This window comes from Cinclus cinclus, chromosome 6 (genome assembly GCF_963662255.1).
Source record: "Cinclus cinclus chromosome 6, bCinCin1.1, whole genome shotgun sequence".
Taxonomy (NCBI): domain Eukaryota; kingdom Metazoa; phylum Chordata; class Aves; order Passeriformes; family Cinclidae; genus Cinclus; species Cinclus cinclus.
Window position 1 is genome coordinate 22948489 of NC_085051.1, and position 20852 is coordinate 22969340.

The 20852-nt window shown below is 42.6% G+C and overlaps 1 protein-coding gene across 2 annotated transcripts; it reads right to left on the reverse strand.

Annotated features, from left to right (window-relative positions):
* Positions 1-1593: 1593 nt before the first annotated feature.
* On the reverse strand, positions 1594-15964 carry SYT13 (synaptotagmin 13). Of its 2 annotated transcripts, XM_062495295.1 has the most exons (6): positions 15782-15964; positions 10527-10749; positions 8498-8632; positions 6608-6921; positions 2592-2721; positions 1594-1898 (listed from the first exon to the last, which is right to left on the reverse strand). In XM_062495295.1, the coding sequence occupies exons 1-6, from the start codon at positions 15962-15964 to the stop codon at positions 1594-1596; spliced, it is 1290 nt and encodes a 429-aa protein (XP_062351279.1). The 2 variants fall into 2 exon arrangements, with proteins under 2 accessions (XP_062351279.1, XP_062351280.1); XM_062495296.1 differs by lacking the exons at positions 10527-10749; positions 15782-15964 and adding an exon at positions 10411-10425 and having other exon boundaries at positions 8498-8594.
* Between the last annotated feature and the right edge of the window lie 4888 nt (positions 15965-20852).

Here is a 20852-nt window from a genome sequence, read left to right on the forward strand (position 1 = left end):
CTGAACTTCATTTCCCTGTTCATAATCTTTTGTGTCTGGTGCTTCAGCCAGTTTTCAGACACTGGTTCTGGTGTTTTCCCTTTGCCAACAGGAATGCAGCCTTCCCTTGACAAGCTGCTAGACTTACTTGACTGCACCATCAGAATGGGATGGACATTAGTTAAAGCTTAGCTTAATACTTTGATTTAAACAAGGGGCAATCTGTCCCTGCAAATATGAAGCTCTCTGAAATTTTCATGGCTACAAATCATAAGGTTGTGTTTCCAGATTTTTGGATTCTTTGTCCCCACAGTTATGTCTACTTGTCAAGTTGTGTCTACTACTTGAAAAAAAAGTAGTAGGACAAGCACTGTGCTTATAGGGTCATGACATCATTACTGACAATGCCAGACTTTCAGTTCATCTAGAGACACAGAAAAAAGGACAGTCAAAAGTCACGTTTAAACCACATCAAATCTTGAAAGTGCACACAAAAAAAAACAGCCTGGAGAGTGTCTGGTTGGTGAATTCCTTCTGTCTGGAAGTGATGAAATACATGGCAGTTAATAAGGGCTGTCTCTGAGTAAGTAATGCTGGTATGAGGATTTGAGTGCAATAGTTAACTGTCAAACCAAAACCATCTATCAGCTGCTATGTTATGGAATGTTCTCTTTTGCCTTATTTTAGATGCTGCCTGGAATATAATTAGCATATTAGCAAACTTGGGAAAAGATGGCAGTAAACAGAAAGATTTGGTCCAAATTTTTGGAGGTAATACCAACAAAAACTTTTTGTCCATATTTCGGATCTTCCTGGACAACACCATAGAAGATAAACAATACAGGTATTCTGCTAAAGGGTCCTGAAACATTCCTATTTTCAGCTGTTTTCATGAATCTTAAATATAAGTATCAAACTCTCCAGGAAACAAAAGTAAAGGAAGGTGTTTGACTTCTTGCTTGGCAGTGTGTGCTTCAAAGGCTGCACAGGATGAGGGGTGTTGACTGTCACTCCCTTTCTTTTTCTTCTCTTCTATCCCTTCATCCTGTGTCTTTTTCTAGGTATCCATTTACTGCACTTTGGCTTCACTCTCTTCCAACGGATTCTTTGTGCCTGCCATGACAGTCAGTTCTCTGATCTTCATTTCTCAGTCTTGTAGAGTATTACGAAAAGCAGTGATTGATAGAACAGTTGCATGTTTATGATTATGGAGCCAACACTCATCAAGGGAGTTGGGTGACAGCACTAGATGCCAGTGAAGGGCTTACATTTCCATGATAACTTTGCTCTTCTTTGCTCTCCTCTGCTTCTCTACAGAAACAGGAACTTCTCAGAAGAGACAGTAGGCAGGCAAATAAAATTAATTCAAACCATCCAGGAAGTGAATCCCTTGTTTGAGACAACTACTTGATTAGGTGAGAGATTGTCCTTTTAGTACATTTTCCAGATACTTTCCTTTCTGGCTAGAATGGGCAGGAAGATCAGAGAAGGGTGGTGTAATGAGAGTGCTGTGCTGAGTAATTTCACGGAGGTGAAGGTGGAAGGTGAAATCCAGCTTATTCCCTCAGGCTCTGAGGCCCGGTGGGAGTCTTGTTGTCAGTAATCATGATGATCCTACATGTGGAGCTGGTGCCACATGGCTATCTGTTTCCTGGGGTTCCTCAGCATTTCTTCCCAGTGGTTCCTCTCTGTGCCTGTGACGTGTAAGCCCAGACTGCACGTGCCAAGCACATGGCTCTGGCCAGCTCCATCCTGGCTCAGCATTTCCAGCTCCACACTGGTGGCACGCAGGAGCTCATGAGGCACCTCGAACATGATCATCTCATTCCACACAGGGTTAATCTTGTGTTTTGCACGTTTGGTCTGCTTCTTCTTCAGCTTCAGTGACTGATGCCTCAGTGTCACCTTGACAGAAACATCTGTATAGGGAGGGGAGAGAGATACCATGTTAATAAGCATGCAACAAATGGGCTAGACTAGACTAGAATAGGCTGAGTTGGAAAGGACCCATCAGGATCATGGAATCCAACTCCTGGCTCTGCACAGGACACCCCAAAAATCACACGAGCATTGTCTAAACGCTTTTTGAACTCCATCAGGCTGGTGCTGTGACTAACCTAAATCTCCCTTAACTCAGCTTCATGCTGTGTCCTCAGGACTTGTCCCTGCCCACAGGAGAGAAGAGATCAGTGCCTGGCTCTCTACTTCCCCTTGTGAGGATATTGAAGACAATGATGCCTTCCCTCTGTGTCCTCTCCAGGCTGAACAGAGCAGTTGACCTCAGCCACTCCTCATAAGGCTTCACCTCCAGGTCCTTCACCATCCTCATGGCCCTCCTTTGGACACTCTCTAATATCTTAATGTTTTTTATATTGTGATGCCCAAATCTGCACCCAAAAATGCAAGAGAATTTACACTGGGGACATCAGACTGAGAGCGCACAGAAGAAATATTGTTAAGGCGCATTTGCTTTTCAATTTTTATAAATTATTCAAATCTCTTGGCTTTCTAAGCCAGATATGTGTTTTTTTCCTGTCAAACTTTTCCCTTCCCACTTTCTTTCCAGATTTACATAATAGCAACAGTATCTGTTTCCTTGGTATAACACTCACCACTGCCAAGTAGATCTTTCAGCTGCTTGGAATGGAGGTTTTTAGCCTTAATAATCACCACCAGCAGGCGATTAGCTGCTGGCAGGTAGCTAATAGAGAGCAGAACCTCCCCATGGCCTGTGGATGGCTCCTGGAAATGGAGACACAGAAAGGGTTAATTTTTTACATAATCTTGTCCAGAATGTTAGGAAAACAACAGTAGAAGACTGATGGTTGGAAGGTCATGGGCCAACCGAGTTGTGTCTCTGTCGTTGTACAGGAGATCTTTCCAGTTATGTTTGATGAGAATAAATCTGGCAAAGATGCCTGAGAGGCTTTTCCACTCATTAAGGCTCCAATAATGTGACTTACTGAGTCCTTATGTCACTGGAAAGTAACTGCTTCCTGACATCAACTTTTAGTGGAATATTTAGTCAGAAGAAGATTTGGGGCTGACATACAATGAAAATAGTTAGAAATTCCTATTTTGTGAGACCATATAACTGCCCTGTATTTATATCCACTGCCCTGTTTACTGCTTTTTGTAATGCACTTTTGGTTTCAGGTGCTCCATTTCCCAGAAGGCTCTGACTAGGCTCAGCCTCCAGCCTGCAGTGCACAGCAGGAGTGTTGGGCTCCCTGGGAAAGCAGAGATGGTGCTTGGGGCTGAGTCTGACCTGGAGCTGCAATTACACCTTCCCTGACACTCTATTTGTTGTGAGAAAAAAAACAGCCAAACTGAAATCCTCCACGAGCTGGGCACAGTACATTCATTACTCTTCCTTCCCACCTGTCTTCCATCAGGACTGTGAACAGCTCTCCCTGCTTCCCATGTAGAATACTTCCCTTTCCCTTTCCCTTTCCCTTTCCCTTTCCCTTTCCCTTTCCCTTTCCCTTTCCCTTTCCCTTTCCCTTTCCCTTTCTCTTTCCCTTTCCCTTCCTTCCATTTGGCCTGGACAAGCAGCCCCTCGGGGGGAAAGCCTAGGGACACAGTCACACTACCACTGCTCTCCTATAAGAGAGTAATGCCGTTTTCTTCTCGGGAGCCAACAGGGAAAGAGAAAAATCCCACACCATCGTGTGCAGAGCTGACAGCCCATGGCAAGGAACAAAAGGGGAGTAGTTATTCTCTCAGTAAGTGGGAGGTTGTGACAGAAATCTGGTTTCGTGTGAGGTTAATGACCCAAAAGAGTCCCAGAAAGCCAATGCCAATTCAACAGACTCATTCTGGACTCCTTAGCATGTTCTACATCCTCGAGGAAAGACAGCCCTTCTCCAGGCTATTTCTGTGCTCTGTAGTGTCACCACTAAGAGAGCCATAAATATTTCAAATTAAGTTTTCAACCAGTTACTCGAAACAGGCAAGCACAGGCCCCTGTGTGCTCTCCATGAGCTGGTTGACTCTCCAGAAAATATGGCTGTCATCACTGTCTGGTCTGAATGACTAATTTGTCCTGCACAAATCAGGTGGAAGGCCATTAGCAAGGAAGCCTAAAATTCAATCCCAAGTCAGCCCAAGTAAATCTTTTTTTCATGCACTCAGGTAGCAATGAAGGGCTTGTATGCATTTCACTTATATGAATCCTATCTTAAATTGAAGTGGACCTTAGAAAAGCCCACACATAGAAGAGGCAGTTTCAAATGCCTGTATGCCCACTACAAAGGAACTGTACACTGAGGGACAAACCCAAACACCACCTTAATGCAAACCCAGAGTTTAGGCATGTCATAAGCTGCTTTTGTTTATTTACCCCCACTACATCTCAGCAGGTCCCATTCTACAGCTCTTGGCTAGAATTTGGGTCCTGTAGCTACAGGCACAGACAGATGCAGTGGAGATTGGGGGTGGGCTCTGCAGACGTGCGCACACACACACAAACACACACATTGTACTCGGATCACATCTTGTACTTATGACTTTCTAGCTCCTAGTGTGCTGATGAAGCTTTTGGCCAGCCTGTATCCACATGAAAACAAAACCTACAATGGCTGGTCTCTGCTGGAGTTTTGCATGAACAGACTAAACCAGAGGTACTTTTCCTTCCCCTTCTGGGCTTTGTTTTCTTTGTTTCTTTTTGCCTATTAAATCCATAACCTACATTTTGTGCTGAAATCCTGTAAATTCATACAACCATCAGACTTTCTTTCTATGCAATATGAATAAAAAGCAGCAAGGGGTCATCAGTGAATTACGTGCAGGGCACCACGAAATCACAAAAGGGAAGTTGCTATGCAAAGACACACTATCATCAGCCTGCTATCATCACTGTCATTAGCAAAACAGTGGGAGGGAAGGAAGACAAGATAAGGATATCAGTCCACAGTATCTAGGCTTTGCATTGCTCACAGGACTCAATGAATTCCTGAATGCTAATTGCATTACCTGGTTAGCTGTAAGCTCCACTTTGGGCTCCTTCCCTTGTGTGTGGGAGAATTACTGGGAAGGTAAGAACGAAACTCCTGCCCTTCCTGGCATTTCAAGGAAATGTCACACTTTCGACAAAGCTCAGTAACTTTGTTCCTGGATGAATGCTGTCAAAAATAGCTCCTCTTTTTTGATCAGCTCTTCCTCACTCCCTCCCTCTCTGGTTCTCAATGAATGATTCAAGATCTGTATACATAAGCTATCTGTGCAATGGTTGGCTCTCTCAGGTCCCAGATGACGCAAATTTAGCTTTCAGTGCACATCCTCAGCTCAAACTGGGGCACTGTTCAGCAGTACTGCTGGCGTTAACCTTGTGCTGTCAGCCTGGAGAAGAAATGAATGCTGTTCTGTTTCTATGTGTGGTTGTGAAGCTGGACCAAGGCAGAATTCTCTGTATATCAGGACTCCATCAGGTGCACTGGAGTAACAACTTATTGCTGTGAACAGGCTGTTCCTCGGGTATAGCTAAAAAAGCAGATGCTTCAGTATGAGGGGAGAGGGGGAGGGTTACAGATATTACACAAATATTGAGTCTCATAAGTTTATTAAATTCATTAAGACCACCCATTTGTTTCTGTTGCCTCTGTCCCTTACAGAGTTTTTAGTGTGGACAGTCCTGTTAGTATTCGAGTGGTTATCAGATAAATCACTGGAAATCAGATATGCTAGCTCTGTACTCTGTGTCTGTGGCCAGCTCAGTGGAGAGCCCTCAGCCCTGATGGTGACAGGCAGTAATTTGTTTCATCATGCTTAGTGATGGTGCTGGTGTTGTTTTGCATTGCTCAGTCCTACCACACAAGAGGTACCACTTGTGATGAACGAGCAGCAGCAGTAGCAGCATCCTGCTGCCATGTTAAGTGAATTGCTGCTGCTAGAAGAAAAACCTAGTTCATGGCAGGGAAAAGGCTCCTGAGGAAATGTTCAAGAAATCAATGCACAGGAAGCATCCCCTCTACCCACTTCAGGAATGGTTGGAATTCTTCCCTTCATTTTTCCTGTCTGTGCAGCTGGCAAGGTGTGGATAAGGAAGGAAAGGAAGGTTCTGATGCTCTAAGGAAACCAACACAATGCAATAAATGATATTTTGACATCTCCCAGAATAAACAGCACTGGATTGATTCCAGTAAGTGTCCTTCAGTCCAGCATTCCAGTCCCAACAGTCTTTCACTCCTAGCTTATGCTCCCTGATGTGCCCTCATATGCCTTTACTACACCCAGCTTTGCAGAGTCCTTCCATTGGGCTCTGTAGGCACTCTGATATTTCAGCTCTTGCCACTCTGGTCCTGTATAACTGATTCTTAGAAGCTCACTTACCTTTTTCTAGACATAGCATTTGAATTACAGATGCCAGTGCGAGATTGTCATGTAATTGGTGAGGAGTTGAGGGAGTTGTGACATATTAACAGCTGGGAGCAATATACAGAAGGGCTTCTGACATGATGAGACCAGCACAGAGCTGTGCTGAGTGATCTCTGCAGTCACGCATCACCCCTCTAAACCTGATCCAAACAAATAAAGCCACCCACCCCCATGCAGCTCTCTAGGAAAAGGGCTTCTCTTGTCCAAACTCTTAATCATTAGTGTTTCTGAACTACTGACACTGAGTCCATACCTTCTCTGGGCTCTTTAGCCTCTCCCACTGGGCCTTCCCAAAGGAATCCTTCATTTCGGCAAGGTTCAGTTTGAGCTCCCCCACAATGCTGTGCCTGGAGAACTTGTCGCAGTTTCTCAGGGTGATAGTCAGTGTCCCTCCTGGCATCTCCTCCTCTGACAAGGGGAATCGAAGCACCTCCTCCCAAAGGGTGTGAAGTACCTTCTTCTTTAGCTCTGTCTGGGCCTCAGCAATACCAGACTTGCTCTCCAGTGTGCCCAGTATGTAGCAATGGCAGCCAGCATCCTGGTCCCCACTCATTCTGCCATGCATAGCTGGAAAAGATGGATGGATGGTAAGGACCTCTCACAAAAGACAGCCCTGAAATATCTGTGGCTAAATTGCTTGTTTCATGAGAGCCATAAAATAAAACAGCTGCATAGACATTGACCAGTGTTCCTGCCTTCATGGGGGCAGATTAAGCTGTGATTTCCTCAGGCTGCACAATGTCCCCTGTCCTTGTGCCACTGCAGAAGGATGCTGCCACTGTCTGGGAGAGCAACAGCTGAGTTCAAGGAAACACATTCTGTTGAAAGATGCAGAAAAGCACTGAAATGAGGCAGCATGAAACAGGGATTGGCAATTCTCATTTACTTTTACCTTGGCACACAAAAAAAGCTTCTTACAGTGACTTTAAAAGCAGGAAGGTCAGTCAGAGACATCAGTCAGACAGTCTGACACAGTCAAGAGATAGAGGATAGTCAAGGCATAGAGCTTCCCTTGGTGCACATCCATCCCTCCAGGACAATGTGGGATATATCTAAGTGTTATTGCATTCTGCTGGTCCAACCTCTGGTGAATGAATCCATCAGAAGCCATCCCACAGCCCAAAAGACCTGTGTCAAGAGACATTCATCCCTAATTTTATTTCCCTTTCATGCTGAAAATCCTAAAGTGAGAATGGCATTTCACACTCTTCATCTGCATCAACAGAATGGCACTGCCTTCTCCAGCAGCAAAAGGAACACACCCTCCTCCAAGGGGTCATTGAATATCGAGGCTTTGAGGGAAAAACTGTTGTCTTGATGCAGCCAATCCAAGGACAGCTGCTCCTGAACTGCCAGGACCCATGGGTCACAGGGCTCTCCTGGCTTCTCAGGGAGTGGGACTGCAGAGCAGAGCCAGGTCCTGTGCACAGGAGTGCCAGGATGGCAGCCAGCTGGCATGGGTGTCCATCCTGAAGGGGAACTGTGGGCAGGCCCACAGCAGTGGCTGCCATTCTGCACCCTTTCAATTCTCACCTCAGAGGGTGTGGTTTGATTAGATTTCCACAGAGATCTACACTGTGCATGAATTATTCAGTCAGCTTATTTTACTCTCCCAGAGGAACTGATGATGCTCCAGCCCTGAGTGGAGAAGCTGTTAAGAGTTGTCAGAGCCTGGCTGACACAGAGCCTGGCTGACACAGAGCCTGGCTGCCTGGCTAGGCACTGCCAGAGGGACTTCTCTCAAAATACATTTGGTATCTCCAGCTCAGGCTTTGACTTGATTTGAAGAACGGCAGTAGGGAGTGGATCAAGTTGAAGAATGAAAGGTATAGAGAGGAATGAGATAGTAATGCTATTCTTTTTGCCCCCAAAAGAAAAAATAAAAGAAGAGGTTGCTTTGTACCATGTCTGGGACCGGAGGAGCCCATCCTGGTTCCTGACAAAGCTGTGCAAACAACCGTTCCCAAGCTAAGCCCCCTCTTCAAGCAGTGACATTGACAGGCATTCCTGTTCTGCAAGCCCGGACCCAGTGAAACATCGAGTGGTGCCGAGGGCACCTGTTGGTGTTAAGAAAGAAGGGGAACTGTCTCTAAGTGTGATGAGCAGGAGAGTTGCCCATTGAGGTGGGGAGCTGTGCCCTTACCTTCCAGGAGGGCCAGGCGCAGCTCCGCGCGCTGCGGGTCGTACAGCAGGGAGTAGTGCAGCTCGGGGACCTGCCTGCCGCTGCCTGCCCGCTCGGGCTTCAGGTGCTCTGTGACACACACGTCCTTTACCACACCTGGAACCAAAATAAACCCTTTAGCAAGCAGCTCTTCCCCTTCCCGAGACAACAAATCTACCGTCTCTTGACTTTACTTTTCTAAATGCTCCTCTATTTCTACACTTTGTATGCAGTTATATAATTCCTTTTCCTTCTTCCTCCATCACCGTACATCCTTTTTGCTCTGTTCACTTGCACTTTCAGCTCTTTCTACAGCATTTGGACAAGCTGTCTTCTCTCCACCACTTTGTGCTCTATGATGGTTCACACACTTGCTCTTTTGCCTTATGACTAGGCCAAGGAGTCTAAACAGCAAACATTACTTATTATATTGTTTTATATTCCTTTAACTGGCATTATTAAATTAAATTTTATGTTCTCTGCAATGAGAATGTGAGTCTGCTCTTGAACTGCTGGACAACTCTGTATTAGGTCAGACCTCTCTAAACATTTTGGTGGTTGTTTTTTTTAATTTTAACAATGAAGTCTTTGTCATTCAAAAGACCTCCATTCCCACAGCACCTGACCAGGTTGAATGCAATGAACTTTGGAATCCATAAGTCAGTTTCTCCATGCATGGTTTGGGAGCTGAGTATGTATTTCATACTAAAATAAAGCAAGTTCAAAGACTAAGAGAGAAGACAGAGATTTTTGTCATTCAAATCTGTTATCTGCAAGGTCAGTTCTGATTCACACAGAAAACAATAGTGGGACCAGCACACTTCCTCCTAAAAATCTCTGCCAGAGTTCAGACCAGTTCGTTGAGGCATCAAAAGGAGAATGCCTCAATTCTTGCTTAATTTTAGCAACACTTGAGATGTAAAATCAGGCAGAGCAGGAAGGAAACTTGCTTGTGCCATTAGCAGTGCAGAGAGGCTCTTACACCAACACTTATATAAAGCTTTAGCCTAAATGCAGCTGAACGTAATCTTTCATCCCTTCCACCCTATAATCATTTCCCTGATACCATTTCCCTGGCTCAGTTTCTTCCTTCAATGCATCTGCTTCCCATGGTACTTTCTTTTCCATACTCACAAGCCTCAGGCTGGAGGGGTGAAGGTAGCAACTGTCCTTCCAGAAGGGCAAAAATATAATCTCAAAAAAATAAAAATAACGAAAAAGAGTATTCAATAAAAATAACAGCAGATGGCATTGTCTCTCTGGCAAATCTTCAGGAAGGTTTTATTAAAGTGGTAAGCATAAGAGTAAATTATCCTGTTAAAAGATGGCTGTGAAGTTAAAAATCAGTATGGAAGAAACCCAGACATGCATATAATTAAGACTGCATTTTCTCTCAGGCCCCAGAAATCTTATTTTTTCAGGATTTGGAGTGTTACCCTTTGAGCTGGCTGGGAAACAGGAATTCTGTTTGGTGAAAACCTTTGAGGTATCAGCTGTACATTACAGTAAGCCAACAACATCTCACCAAACCATGGCAACAAAGGAGCAGAGAAAATTAGAAGCTTTGACCCCTACTGTCCTTAACAAGGACAGTTGCTGGACAGCTAGAATTTGACCTGGAGGAGTTATTCTGCCTAATTTTGGCCAGCTCTTTCACACATACTCTGGCTACTGCTTTCAGCACAACTACACTTATGTGCTTTTCTGCAAAATGTCTGCTACCAGGGAGACAGATTCTTCAAAACAAAAGATGTTTAGGTAAAAAAAAAAATACAACAAGATATAACTACAGTTTTGTTATCAGAATGTCATTATGATTGTCACATGACTACCTTCTACTAAACAAATGTATTGAAAACAAAACTCAGAGTGCTCATGATAAGAAAGCGAAAAGCATGCCATGTCTTCATTTCCATATGTATTTATCTACCAACAATCACATTATGCTTAGAAGTATTACAGATCTACACCTGCTAAAGCAGTTGTTAGCTTGAAGACCAAAAGCTCCTACCATTTTGAGGGAGAACAAACAGCTCTTCATTGACTTGTATCTTCATCCTATTCTCATCCAAAGCAGTATGTTTTCCAGTAGCTGGTTCTTCTGTTGTCTTCAGAGAGTACTGTGTGTAGTTAACAATTTCAGGTGAAGTCACTTCTGGTTTGGGGCCATAAATGTTGGGAAACTTCAGAAGTGCTCGAGGCTGGACTGGCTCTGCAGTTTTCTTAACGTTGAACTGAAAATTAAAGCCTTGTTTATTACTTTGCACTAATTACACTAATTCCTCCAATTCTCTTAACATTAGATGACCTGAGACAGGAAAAAAGCAGGGTCTCTGGTATATCCTACTATCATTTTTTCTTGGCTTCTAGAAACTGCTGCCTGTATGTCTGGAGACTTTCTTGACAACTCTGATACCTTATACTTGGTGTGCTTCTTTACAGATTTAGTTCTCTACAGATGTTTGATTACTATAAGAAAAAGATATGTTCTTATAATTTCCTTTGTCCTCTGTTCCAGTTAACATTTCATAAGTTAATCCTTTCATTTTAGTAAAGAAATTAACCATTAAATTAATTTTGCTTTGATTAAGATATGCAATTGTTACCTTGATGTTTGAAATCAAATCCAAGAGCAAGAGGCTGCAGCCATCTCACAGAATCCAGAATAATTTATGTGAGTATATAGTAAGCATTAAGAGTGCAAAGACATAATTATAACCAGGAGCAAGTATGACAATAGCTCAGTAAGACTAAGGAGAACTGGTTGAACAAATGAGCCCTGGACTGGCAAAACAAGAACAGTTGATTCAGTGATCATCTCAGCCTCTTGGTTCTGTGGACCAGAGCTCCATCTGACCGTCAGACACACATTTCCCCTTTATTGTACCAGGACTGAAATTTGGATTTATGTCTTATTTTGTTCTTAACACTTCAATTCCCTGCTATATCATGAACATGGGATGAGCAGAAGAAACTGCAAGATGCTCAGGTAGTCCATGCAAAGGCTGGCAGAAAAGGCATTACTGTTCTCCCAAAACAAAACAAAAAAATTTTAGTGGAATAGAACAGTTCTTGTCTGCTTATATCCCAAGAAGGGATCCCTCCTTCTTACAACTGAAATAATTCCAGATTAATTTATATTTGGATTCATCAATGGGGAAGAACAAAAGCTGACTAGCAAATGACCCCAACCCTTGCAACAGCTTTCAGTAATGTTTCCAAAACATGAAAGACAAAAAACACACATAAAATAGCTGTTTTGTGCAGAAGAATTATCTCTAACCTATTGCCTGTGAACCTACTTTTTGTCAAGATTGAGGGTGAGACAGAAAAGGTTCATAACTTTGATTAAAGTTTTTCATTAGTCTTATTGTTTCCTGTTAATAATGAATGTAGATGGTGCCCTGAAGCTCTTGGCTGTGTTGGCATTTCCTGGTCCCAGCCTGTATGTGCAGAGGAGGCATACCTACCTCTCAAAAAACAGAGCCAAAGAAAGAGGGCTGTCTTGGACGTTAGCCTAGTCATATTCTGCTTGTGGAGATCCTGGTTGCATACACTTGGCAGTGGTAGGGAATTAATTAGGTCAGTGACTCCATCTTCTCAAGGCAGCCAGTGTACCAGTGTTTAGGAAGTCTACTGTGCAAGACAATATTTTGTCTTGTCTAATTTTAAGGGCTTTGAAAGACAAGTGGGCTAAGAAAGAAAGGCATCGTTGCATGCCATCCTCACCTAACATTCAGTTGAGTTTAGATATTATGTAAATTATGCAGTGTGGGGCTGTAAGTGAGATCCCTCTTATACAGATGTGAGCCTCATCAGTCCTTAAGTACCTAGGAAATGTGAAGTTACTCATCCAAACTTTAAAAGCAGTTTTCCATTCTTCTAAAAATTAAAGCAAACTAACCAAGCAGAATACGTGAGGAATCACTGGACAGCAGCTAGAAAAGGCAGGTTGCTTTTGTTGTGCAGAGGCATTACATCCAGCACACACACAGTGCCTGATGTGGTGGTCAGCCTCTGCTGTCCCCTCTCCTGGACCTGCTGTGTCAGGCTGCTGTCCTACCACTCACTGGCCACACTCCGGAGCCTCCTGCCTGCGTTGCTCTGTGCTGCCAGCACACAAAGCACTTCCAGATCCTTTGGGATGAAAAACACCACTCAAATCTGGGGTATTGTTAGTACAATCTCTTCCTCCTCTTGCTAAAAGCCAGGTATTTAGTAAAAAAATCCATCAGCACACAGCATCTAAGAACTCCATTGGGTCTAAATATTCCTCTTGTCTGTCTGCTCTGCAGAATTAGAGACGAGAGACATATGCAAGCACAGTGGGACTAGTCCACCCCCTCTTCCAACTGCATCTGCCTCTGTTTATTATTTTGCTGCCAGCTCTTTTCCCAAGTGCTGTGTGCTAATCCAGTTACATAGCAGTGCCCTATGGAAGTTCCCTTTGCATCTCAGCAGTTGTGTCTTAAATAAAGACATGAGCAGAAGAGTTCTGATAGCTCTGCAAAAATGCATGAAAACAAGTAAACCAAAAGGGGCAAGGGAGCTGCAAATTATCCTTCCCTGACCCTGCCCAGTGTCACTCAAAGCACCAGAGTGTTGCCATTGCTGGATGTGTTTAGGAATCTTCATTCTGCAGGCTTTGCAAATTTATAGCAGTTTCTCTTTGTTTTATAGATGTATGTTTGTGTTTGAACTCTGCCTCCTCACATATGCAGGGCATGTCCATGGGGAGCCTCTGTCTATAGCAAATATGAGCATCACTGTCATGGGAGACACGCCAAGTGAATAAAATGCAGACTTTCTACATCTTTCTTTTGTCATCTGTGTTTATCAGAATCAGTTGCCCTGACAGGTTTCAATAATTAAATGTGTCCAACACTGACTAGAACATACTGTGTACTAATGTAGTTAGGAAAAAAAAAAATCCCAACAGAACAATTTATAAACATAGAGATAATAAAATTTCACAAGCTCAGCACTCAAGCTGAGATTCATTTCTTGAAGGTATAGAGGCTGATTCTGAATCAGTGACAGCATAGGAGAATTCATGTTGCTGGCAAGAAAATTATTTTAATTGGAAAGAATTGCTAAACATATGGAATATGCAAACTAAGAACATTTTGCACTTTCTGTGACAGAATGTTCACTCGGCTGCTATAATCTGTCTCGATTTCTTTAAAAAAAAACCCATAAAGCCAGTAATATTGGAAATAATACTTCAAATTAAAAAATTTACAATGCTGAAAGAATGCAGTCACTCAGGTAATAATGATACATTTAGGGCAGGTTGAATAATTTTATCCCCTGTTGGTCAAATACTGGATTAAGTCGTGGCAAAACTTGATGAATGTATTGTGAGGACCATAACTGAATGGCTGCTGGGTACTGGAGACTTAACTGAACAATATGGAGACTTATGGCTTATTTCAGTCCTGTAAACAGGATAGCACCCCCATGGACAAGATCCAGGATGGATTAACTTTCCCAAGATGTTTCCCAAAAGGCTGTATAAAAGAAAAAAAGCCCAGTCCAAGGGTGGAGTTAAAATGAAGATTTGAGATGTTTTTTTGGGCTTGGAGATTATAACCTCAAGCTCTCATAGAAAGAGCCTGATGGTAAAGTTGTCTGTGGGTTGTGTTGCTGCAGACAACAGCTAGAAAAATTGCTATGCAAAGTGATATGGCTGTCAAAGTTACACATTCTTCATTCATGTTAACAGTAAATTTGGAAAAACCGCATAGTTGTACATTCTTATATACAGGTGTTAGCAAATCTCCTGTATGGGGTAGAAAAGACAAGAAAGAACCCTGAAAGAAACATGACTAAGCTATCAAACAGAAAGGCAGGTGAAATTCTTCCTGGGAAAATGCAAGCAGGTACTAGGAGATATTCACCATGCTCATGGAGGGAGGCTCAGAATTAGCAACAATCTCTTGAGAAATCTCCTAAACTCCATGCAGAAGTTAATCCGTGGTCAGTGGAGCCATCCTCCCACACCTCTCCTCCCTGCTCCAGCAACCGTAAGATCTGCTAATGCCATTTTCTGTGTCTTCACCAGTTCTTACAATACTGTTTGTAGATTTGGTCATCTTTCTTCAGCATAAACTGCAACAGGAATATGAAGATACCAAGGTTTTTTTCTACTAAGAGCCTAAGAGTGGAAGCCAGAGAAAGACTACATATTTAATTACAAACATTACAAAGGAGTGCAATTAGGACTCCTGCTATACTCTTTAAGAATACAGAAATAACAATCAGCTCAAATAATTAAAAGGCAAACAAAGACTGTTATACAGGCCTTTGGAATGGGCTACTATGGCATAACACTTGCTTGAATGGCCAGGTGAAAGTGAAAAAGACACAGGCACATGCAAATATTAAGAACAACACCCAACAGGTAGTACTTTCAGAGACTGACCAGTGCTATAGTTTGTGATAAAAACCACATTCAACCAAGGAAATCATCAAACACTTCCCTTTGAAGAAGGGATTCCCATTAATAAGTATATTAAAAGCATTCTATAGTTCCCCTAGCTCCCTCCTGCACTGAGCTCAGGGGTAAATCAGGCTGTTTGGATTCTAACAAAAATGAAAGAGCACAAGGGATGCCTTACACTATCCATACTCCACATTGCTTTTACAGTACGTGAAAAATAAATTCATAGTGTGATGAGATTGTCCAGTCATCACAATCTAGATTCTCACTTGCTTTTTATTATGATTTCAATGCTTTGTTTTAACTTCACACATAATTAATCCTCACAGTTAGAGGGACAGAGGGAGGAGGAGGGAAGGTTTTCTAAAGAAACCAGCTATTGATAGGAAGCTATCCTGCAGGAACTATGAGATATTGTGAATAGAATTAAATAGCTGCTATACAAGATCTCAGCAGGAGCCATCTCCTCTTCACAATGCTGCATGCCACCTGATACAGTCCAGTCTTCTCTTCTTGGGAAATTATTTGTCTTTTGATCTATCTTAATAACTAAGCAGCATTTCCAGTCCTCATCCCGTTTCTGCCATTAACAGCTTTTTCTTGGGCTCCGTGGCAGCTGTCTCCTGCTCCTGTAATTCTGTGGTACCCAGCGCATCTCTGTTTTTCCCTCACTCCTCCTCCCACTGGCATGTTGTTATATCCTGAATACAGTGAGCAGATAAACAGGCAGCATAAATCACATGCTGAGTAGCCTAACAGGGAAGTTGCATTCCCACCCTCTGCATTTAAAGAAAAACCACAGTAAATTAGAGACTGTGTCTTACTTGCTGGACTGGCTGAAGCACACTGGGTTTAGTATTTTCCGTCTCCTCCTCTTGGTCCTTTTCTGAGAGTCCTTTCCCAGGTTGCTTGCATTTGCAGAAGCAGGTGAGACCGCAGAGGGCAAGGATGCTAGTTGCAGTCCCTAAGGTAGCCCCCAGGGCTATAACTGGAGCAGACAAAACCATTGTCCTGCGCTGCACAGGAACAGAAAGCACAGAGACCCTGTGGCTCTTTCCCTGGGAGAGCAGCTCTCCCACATCCACTCCGATTTCTAGCCTGGCTTCATTCTCCTTGGAAGTCTGAAAGCATTTCTCTTGTGCAGCAAAGAAAAGGGACCAATCTAGATACACAGCTAAATCATCCCACCTTTGCTAGGCAACAAGGCTACCTTTCTATCCTGCTGATGGAGTTGCTGCTCCAGGTCAGGGAGATGAAATAGTAATTGTGGTGCCTGCAATCTCCATATAGCTGCAAACAGGCAGTTTTCATTGAAGCCTGTTCTCCAGCTCCACTGGGAAAAGTCTGATGTGTGATAGAGAGGAAAGACGTCAGCAGAAGGGGCTGGCCTTGCTAGCTAACTCACAGAAAGTGCATCCAAATGTTTGATCATCTCTCTAGCAATATTTCTCAGGGTTGGCTTGCTAATATGCTCAAGAGATTGCATTTTTTTTTTTGTCTTAAGGATAAGCTAGTGACTGCCAAAAGCTGCTGGCCCGAGAAGCTCTTTTATGATAGCATTGCACGATAACTCTGTAGTCACAGTAAAGCCTCTGTATAAATCAGGCAAAAACTTTCTCATCCTTCAGAGGCTGCAGAACAAACACAGGCAAGAATTAAGCACTGTCCCATACCTCACCACCTGCCCCTCAAAGCACAAGGTCTGAACCTTGTGGAGCTGCTTTCTGCAGGATAAATGCAGAGCAGCACCTCTATTTAAAAAAAGAGCAGAAAATCTTACCAAACAAGACACACTAGTGCATATGCTGCTTCCTCTGGAGAAAATGAGAAAGCAAACAACATATGCTAGATATTAGTCATAGTGCTTACCACACTGGTGTCAGAGTGGGCTGCTGAGCACAGGAGAGGAACCTGAATAGACTTGAAGAGCTAGATGTCCATCCCAGTTTCCTACTGAAGTGATGATGGAGTGATTATCTTCCTCTGACTCATTTATTTTTGCCTTATTTCTCAGAATGTCCAGCATGGGGAAGAGGATAATAAATGCCATCATTTGATATGTTTTTCATGACATGTACTACCCTTTCCTGGGTACTTCACAAGGAGAATCTAGTGGCCAGAAGGTGATTGTAATTCTGGTCAATATATCTCTCAGCCAGAGTGAAAACAGTATGCAAAATGCAAAATATTAAAAAAAAATACCCAGTTCTACTGATTCTACTGGGAGTTTGTCATTCTATTTTGGAATATAGTTGATTACTCGTGGATCAGGAAAACAAATTAACTATGTACAGAGAATTGTTTAGAAATCCAGGGATTTTGATCCTTCCATAGCTCAGGTTTTGCACAGATTATTCTTGACTTTTTTTTTTTCTTTGATGTTTCACATCTTACTCATCACAACTCACTCAGCTTTTGCTCCTTGATGACATGTTCACCTTCCTGGTACAAAACTTCCCTCACGCATCTGAGTCTCACTTTAATTGTTAGATTCCTCTGTAACACTGCAGCGTCCTAATGGCTGCAGTGCACGTTCCCCTTCTCCTCACTCTACCTGGCTTGTCTCACCCTTCACTTCCTGACCCCCCATCAAGAATCAAATCCCAATGTACTCCTTAAGCAGAGGCAATTCCCTAACAAACTGCTGAGCCCTTGGAAACCTCAGCCCACAGAAGGAAAACCTTGAGCTTTGTCTTTTATCTACAAGAACAAAAACTGGGCACATCAGGCTGGACCACTGGCACACCTCTCCCTGTGCTCAGCAGTGAGAACAACACACAGAGGGGGTTGAGAAATCTGACCAAACAATCCCTTTGCTTCTTGCTCTTTGTGTCTCAGGTCTTGAGCAGCATCCTTGTGCTTACCTCTTCTGATGTGAATTTTCTCTGGCACAAGTAGACTGTTCCAACCATTTTCTGACTTATCTAACAGCTGTTTCATTCAGCCCACAGTCGAACAGGCGACATTGTAATCATGGTGCCATGAAGTGTCATACTGAGTTTGAAGAATGAACCATATTGTTATGGATTTCTACCACCACTAAAGAGAAGAATAAGTGAGAAGAGTCTAAAAGATGACAAAAAAAGATGGACACGCTCTTTAGATGCCTTTGATTTCCTCCACAGGATGGGTTCTTCCTAGAATGCTAATGAAATCTAACACAGCTAGGTCAGAGACCCCAGGGATTTGGAAACCACATGAAAAGGAAGAAGGTTCTGTTAAGGGTAGAATAAAGTGAAAGAGAACTGGAGTGGGGAAGGCATTCAGTCAATTCATGAGATGCAATCTTGATGTGTTTCCCACAAGCTGTTCTGAGAATTACACAAAGACTGCTTACAACATGCTTTAGAAGTAAGGTCACACCAAAGTTTCTCTGCAAGACAGTAATTTAACAGCATAATCTCTGAGATATTTTCTACCTGCTTATATAGGAAGATTAAGTTTTCCTTGCCAGAAATTGTATTGATGTGAAATGTAATAGGTACAGAATCATTGTCAGATACCATTTTTTAATAGTAACAGCCAGGCAACAGCCTTTTGCTGCTATTGCTAAGAAAACAAAGAAGTTCTCCCCAGACATTGAATATTATCAGTATATGAGCTTCTACAAGTGACAGGTCAAAGATTTCAGATTTTTGTGTGTGTACCGATGCATGTACAGATACATAATTTAACTGTAGCTTTGGCATGTACTGCCACTGCATGGTTGTTTATTTTTAGCACATTCTGTTCTAAAAGAAATTGGGCCATAAATGTGTTTCAAAGTCATCTTTACACTTGCTTGTTTCAACACTCAATAATGAAATCACTTATTTTTCTTTAAAGCAGTAATAGGATAAAATGGGGTCAGGTAATGACCTTTCTCACTGGGTGTTCACACTGATAGTGCCCAGAATTACATAGCTTTTTTATCTGTCACATCTGCCATTATAAAGAGACTTGCCAAGGTAGAAAGATGAAAGCCTGTTTTTGCAATCCAGACTTTAGGGGCAGGTTCAGGCCTGACAACATATTTCACAGCCATCCTACCTACATATTTTCTCTAGGTTCTGGTGGAAGTCTTGTATAAGAATGGCAAAAGCATATACATGGTTTTCAGCTTTTGCTGTTTCAGACAGGAATACTCTATGATGACAAAATATAAGGTGCCAGTAAACCTTTGGTGCCTATAGATTCTTTCTTCCTGCTGTGAGCTCTTTGCTGACATTTTGGGCCTTTCTGTTCATTGGCTGTACAAAAGAGGCTTGCTCTGAATGGTAGTACAGGTCACATGGAGAATTACAAGAGCTTTTGCATTGCCAAGCTGTAGTTCATGCTTTAACAGAAATGAAAAAAACCCCACCCCACCCCCAATGTAATTGCCAACCACTTGAATAAGCAGGTGGAATTTTTAACCTTTATTTTGACAATTGAAGACACAAAGTTTCAGAATCCATAAGGAAAAGCTGACATACATCTGAATGAGAGATATTTGCACACTTCTTTCCCTGACTCAGCCTTCTCCATTCCATCAGGGGCTGGTATCAGAGACACTCTGTTTCTCACTGAGGCATTTCACCAGGCAGAAGTGTGACTTAACAGATGGAAATGTGAAATAAAGTTGTTCAGGCTTTTTTTTTTTTTCTTTTTTTTTTTTTCTTCTTCTCAGGGAAATCCTTGTGACAGTCAGATTTACCCTGAAGGTGTAAGCTCATGTTTCCACTTGTATTGACTTGTTATGTGGTTCTGTGATACAGAAATGGAACAGTTTGAACAGAACGGTGCTCTAAAATAACTTTCCAGATCATAGCAAGGTGTTTATATCATCCACTCTAGGCACTGAAATAGTCAGTTAGTAACAGAAGACAACACAAGTCTGTCATGTGTTTTGTTTCATAAGAAAACGAAAGATTGTGAAAACAAAAGTGAAGGTAAAAGGCTTGTGCTTGCAATGACTGCATCTCTTTCTGCTTTTATATGCTGTTGCCTCAGGTTGTAAAAGCTTTAAGAAAGAGATTCCGTCTTCCTCCAAGTGGTGAAGTATTCCTCTACCAGATGGTGAAGTATTAACAAACCACTGAAATAATCCTTTGCAGCACTACTAAGACAAAGCAGTTCTCTATATATATTCATATGCAAAAAGAAAATAAAGAAGGGAGATCTGTGAGAGGAATGTAGGCTTGGTCACTCCATCACTGTCACTGAAACAGACCTATAGATATAAATCAAGTAAATTAAGTAATTAGGGGAAGAACAAAGATTCTGTTTCTAAAAGGAAGCTATACAATGACCAACCTCAACAAAATGAGCTTCAGGGTGTGGTGCTTCATCTGATGTTAATGGAGCCTGAAGACTTACAGGAGCACCTGCCAGCTCTGTGTGCAGTCTTTTACCACATTTCTTCTCTCAGGATGATGATAAGGCTTTAGCACCATGGAGGGTCCAGCTAGTTGCATGTATGCAGTGTAGAGTTTGTGGTTAGTGATTCCATGCTGGGACTCTACACTGTCCTGAGATGAAAATCTGTGGAATCCAGGAGATCTACGGAAAAAATATGGCTGTCTACCTGTTTCAGGAGGCTGCTATGTACCCCCTGTCACCAACAACTACTGTAAACCAGACTGTTGTACATCACTTGCATCCCTTGCAGCAACACTGGATGAGTACTGCCAGAGGGTGGATGACTCCATACTAGAAAGTAGAGAGAAGGGGCCAAAAGGCAAAAACTGGGGAGGAATAGGAAGGGTCTGTAACATGAGAATTGAGCATTGGCTGCTGTAGCAGGATGCTACACTATTAGAAAATAAGGAAAATTAGAGGGATTTTAGGAAAGCACCACATGAATGAATTAAGGGGTGTGAGGCAGTGGATCAGAGTGTGCCTCAAGAAGGACAGTCTCTCTATTGATTAAAAGGC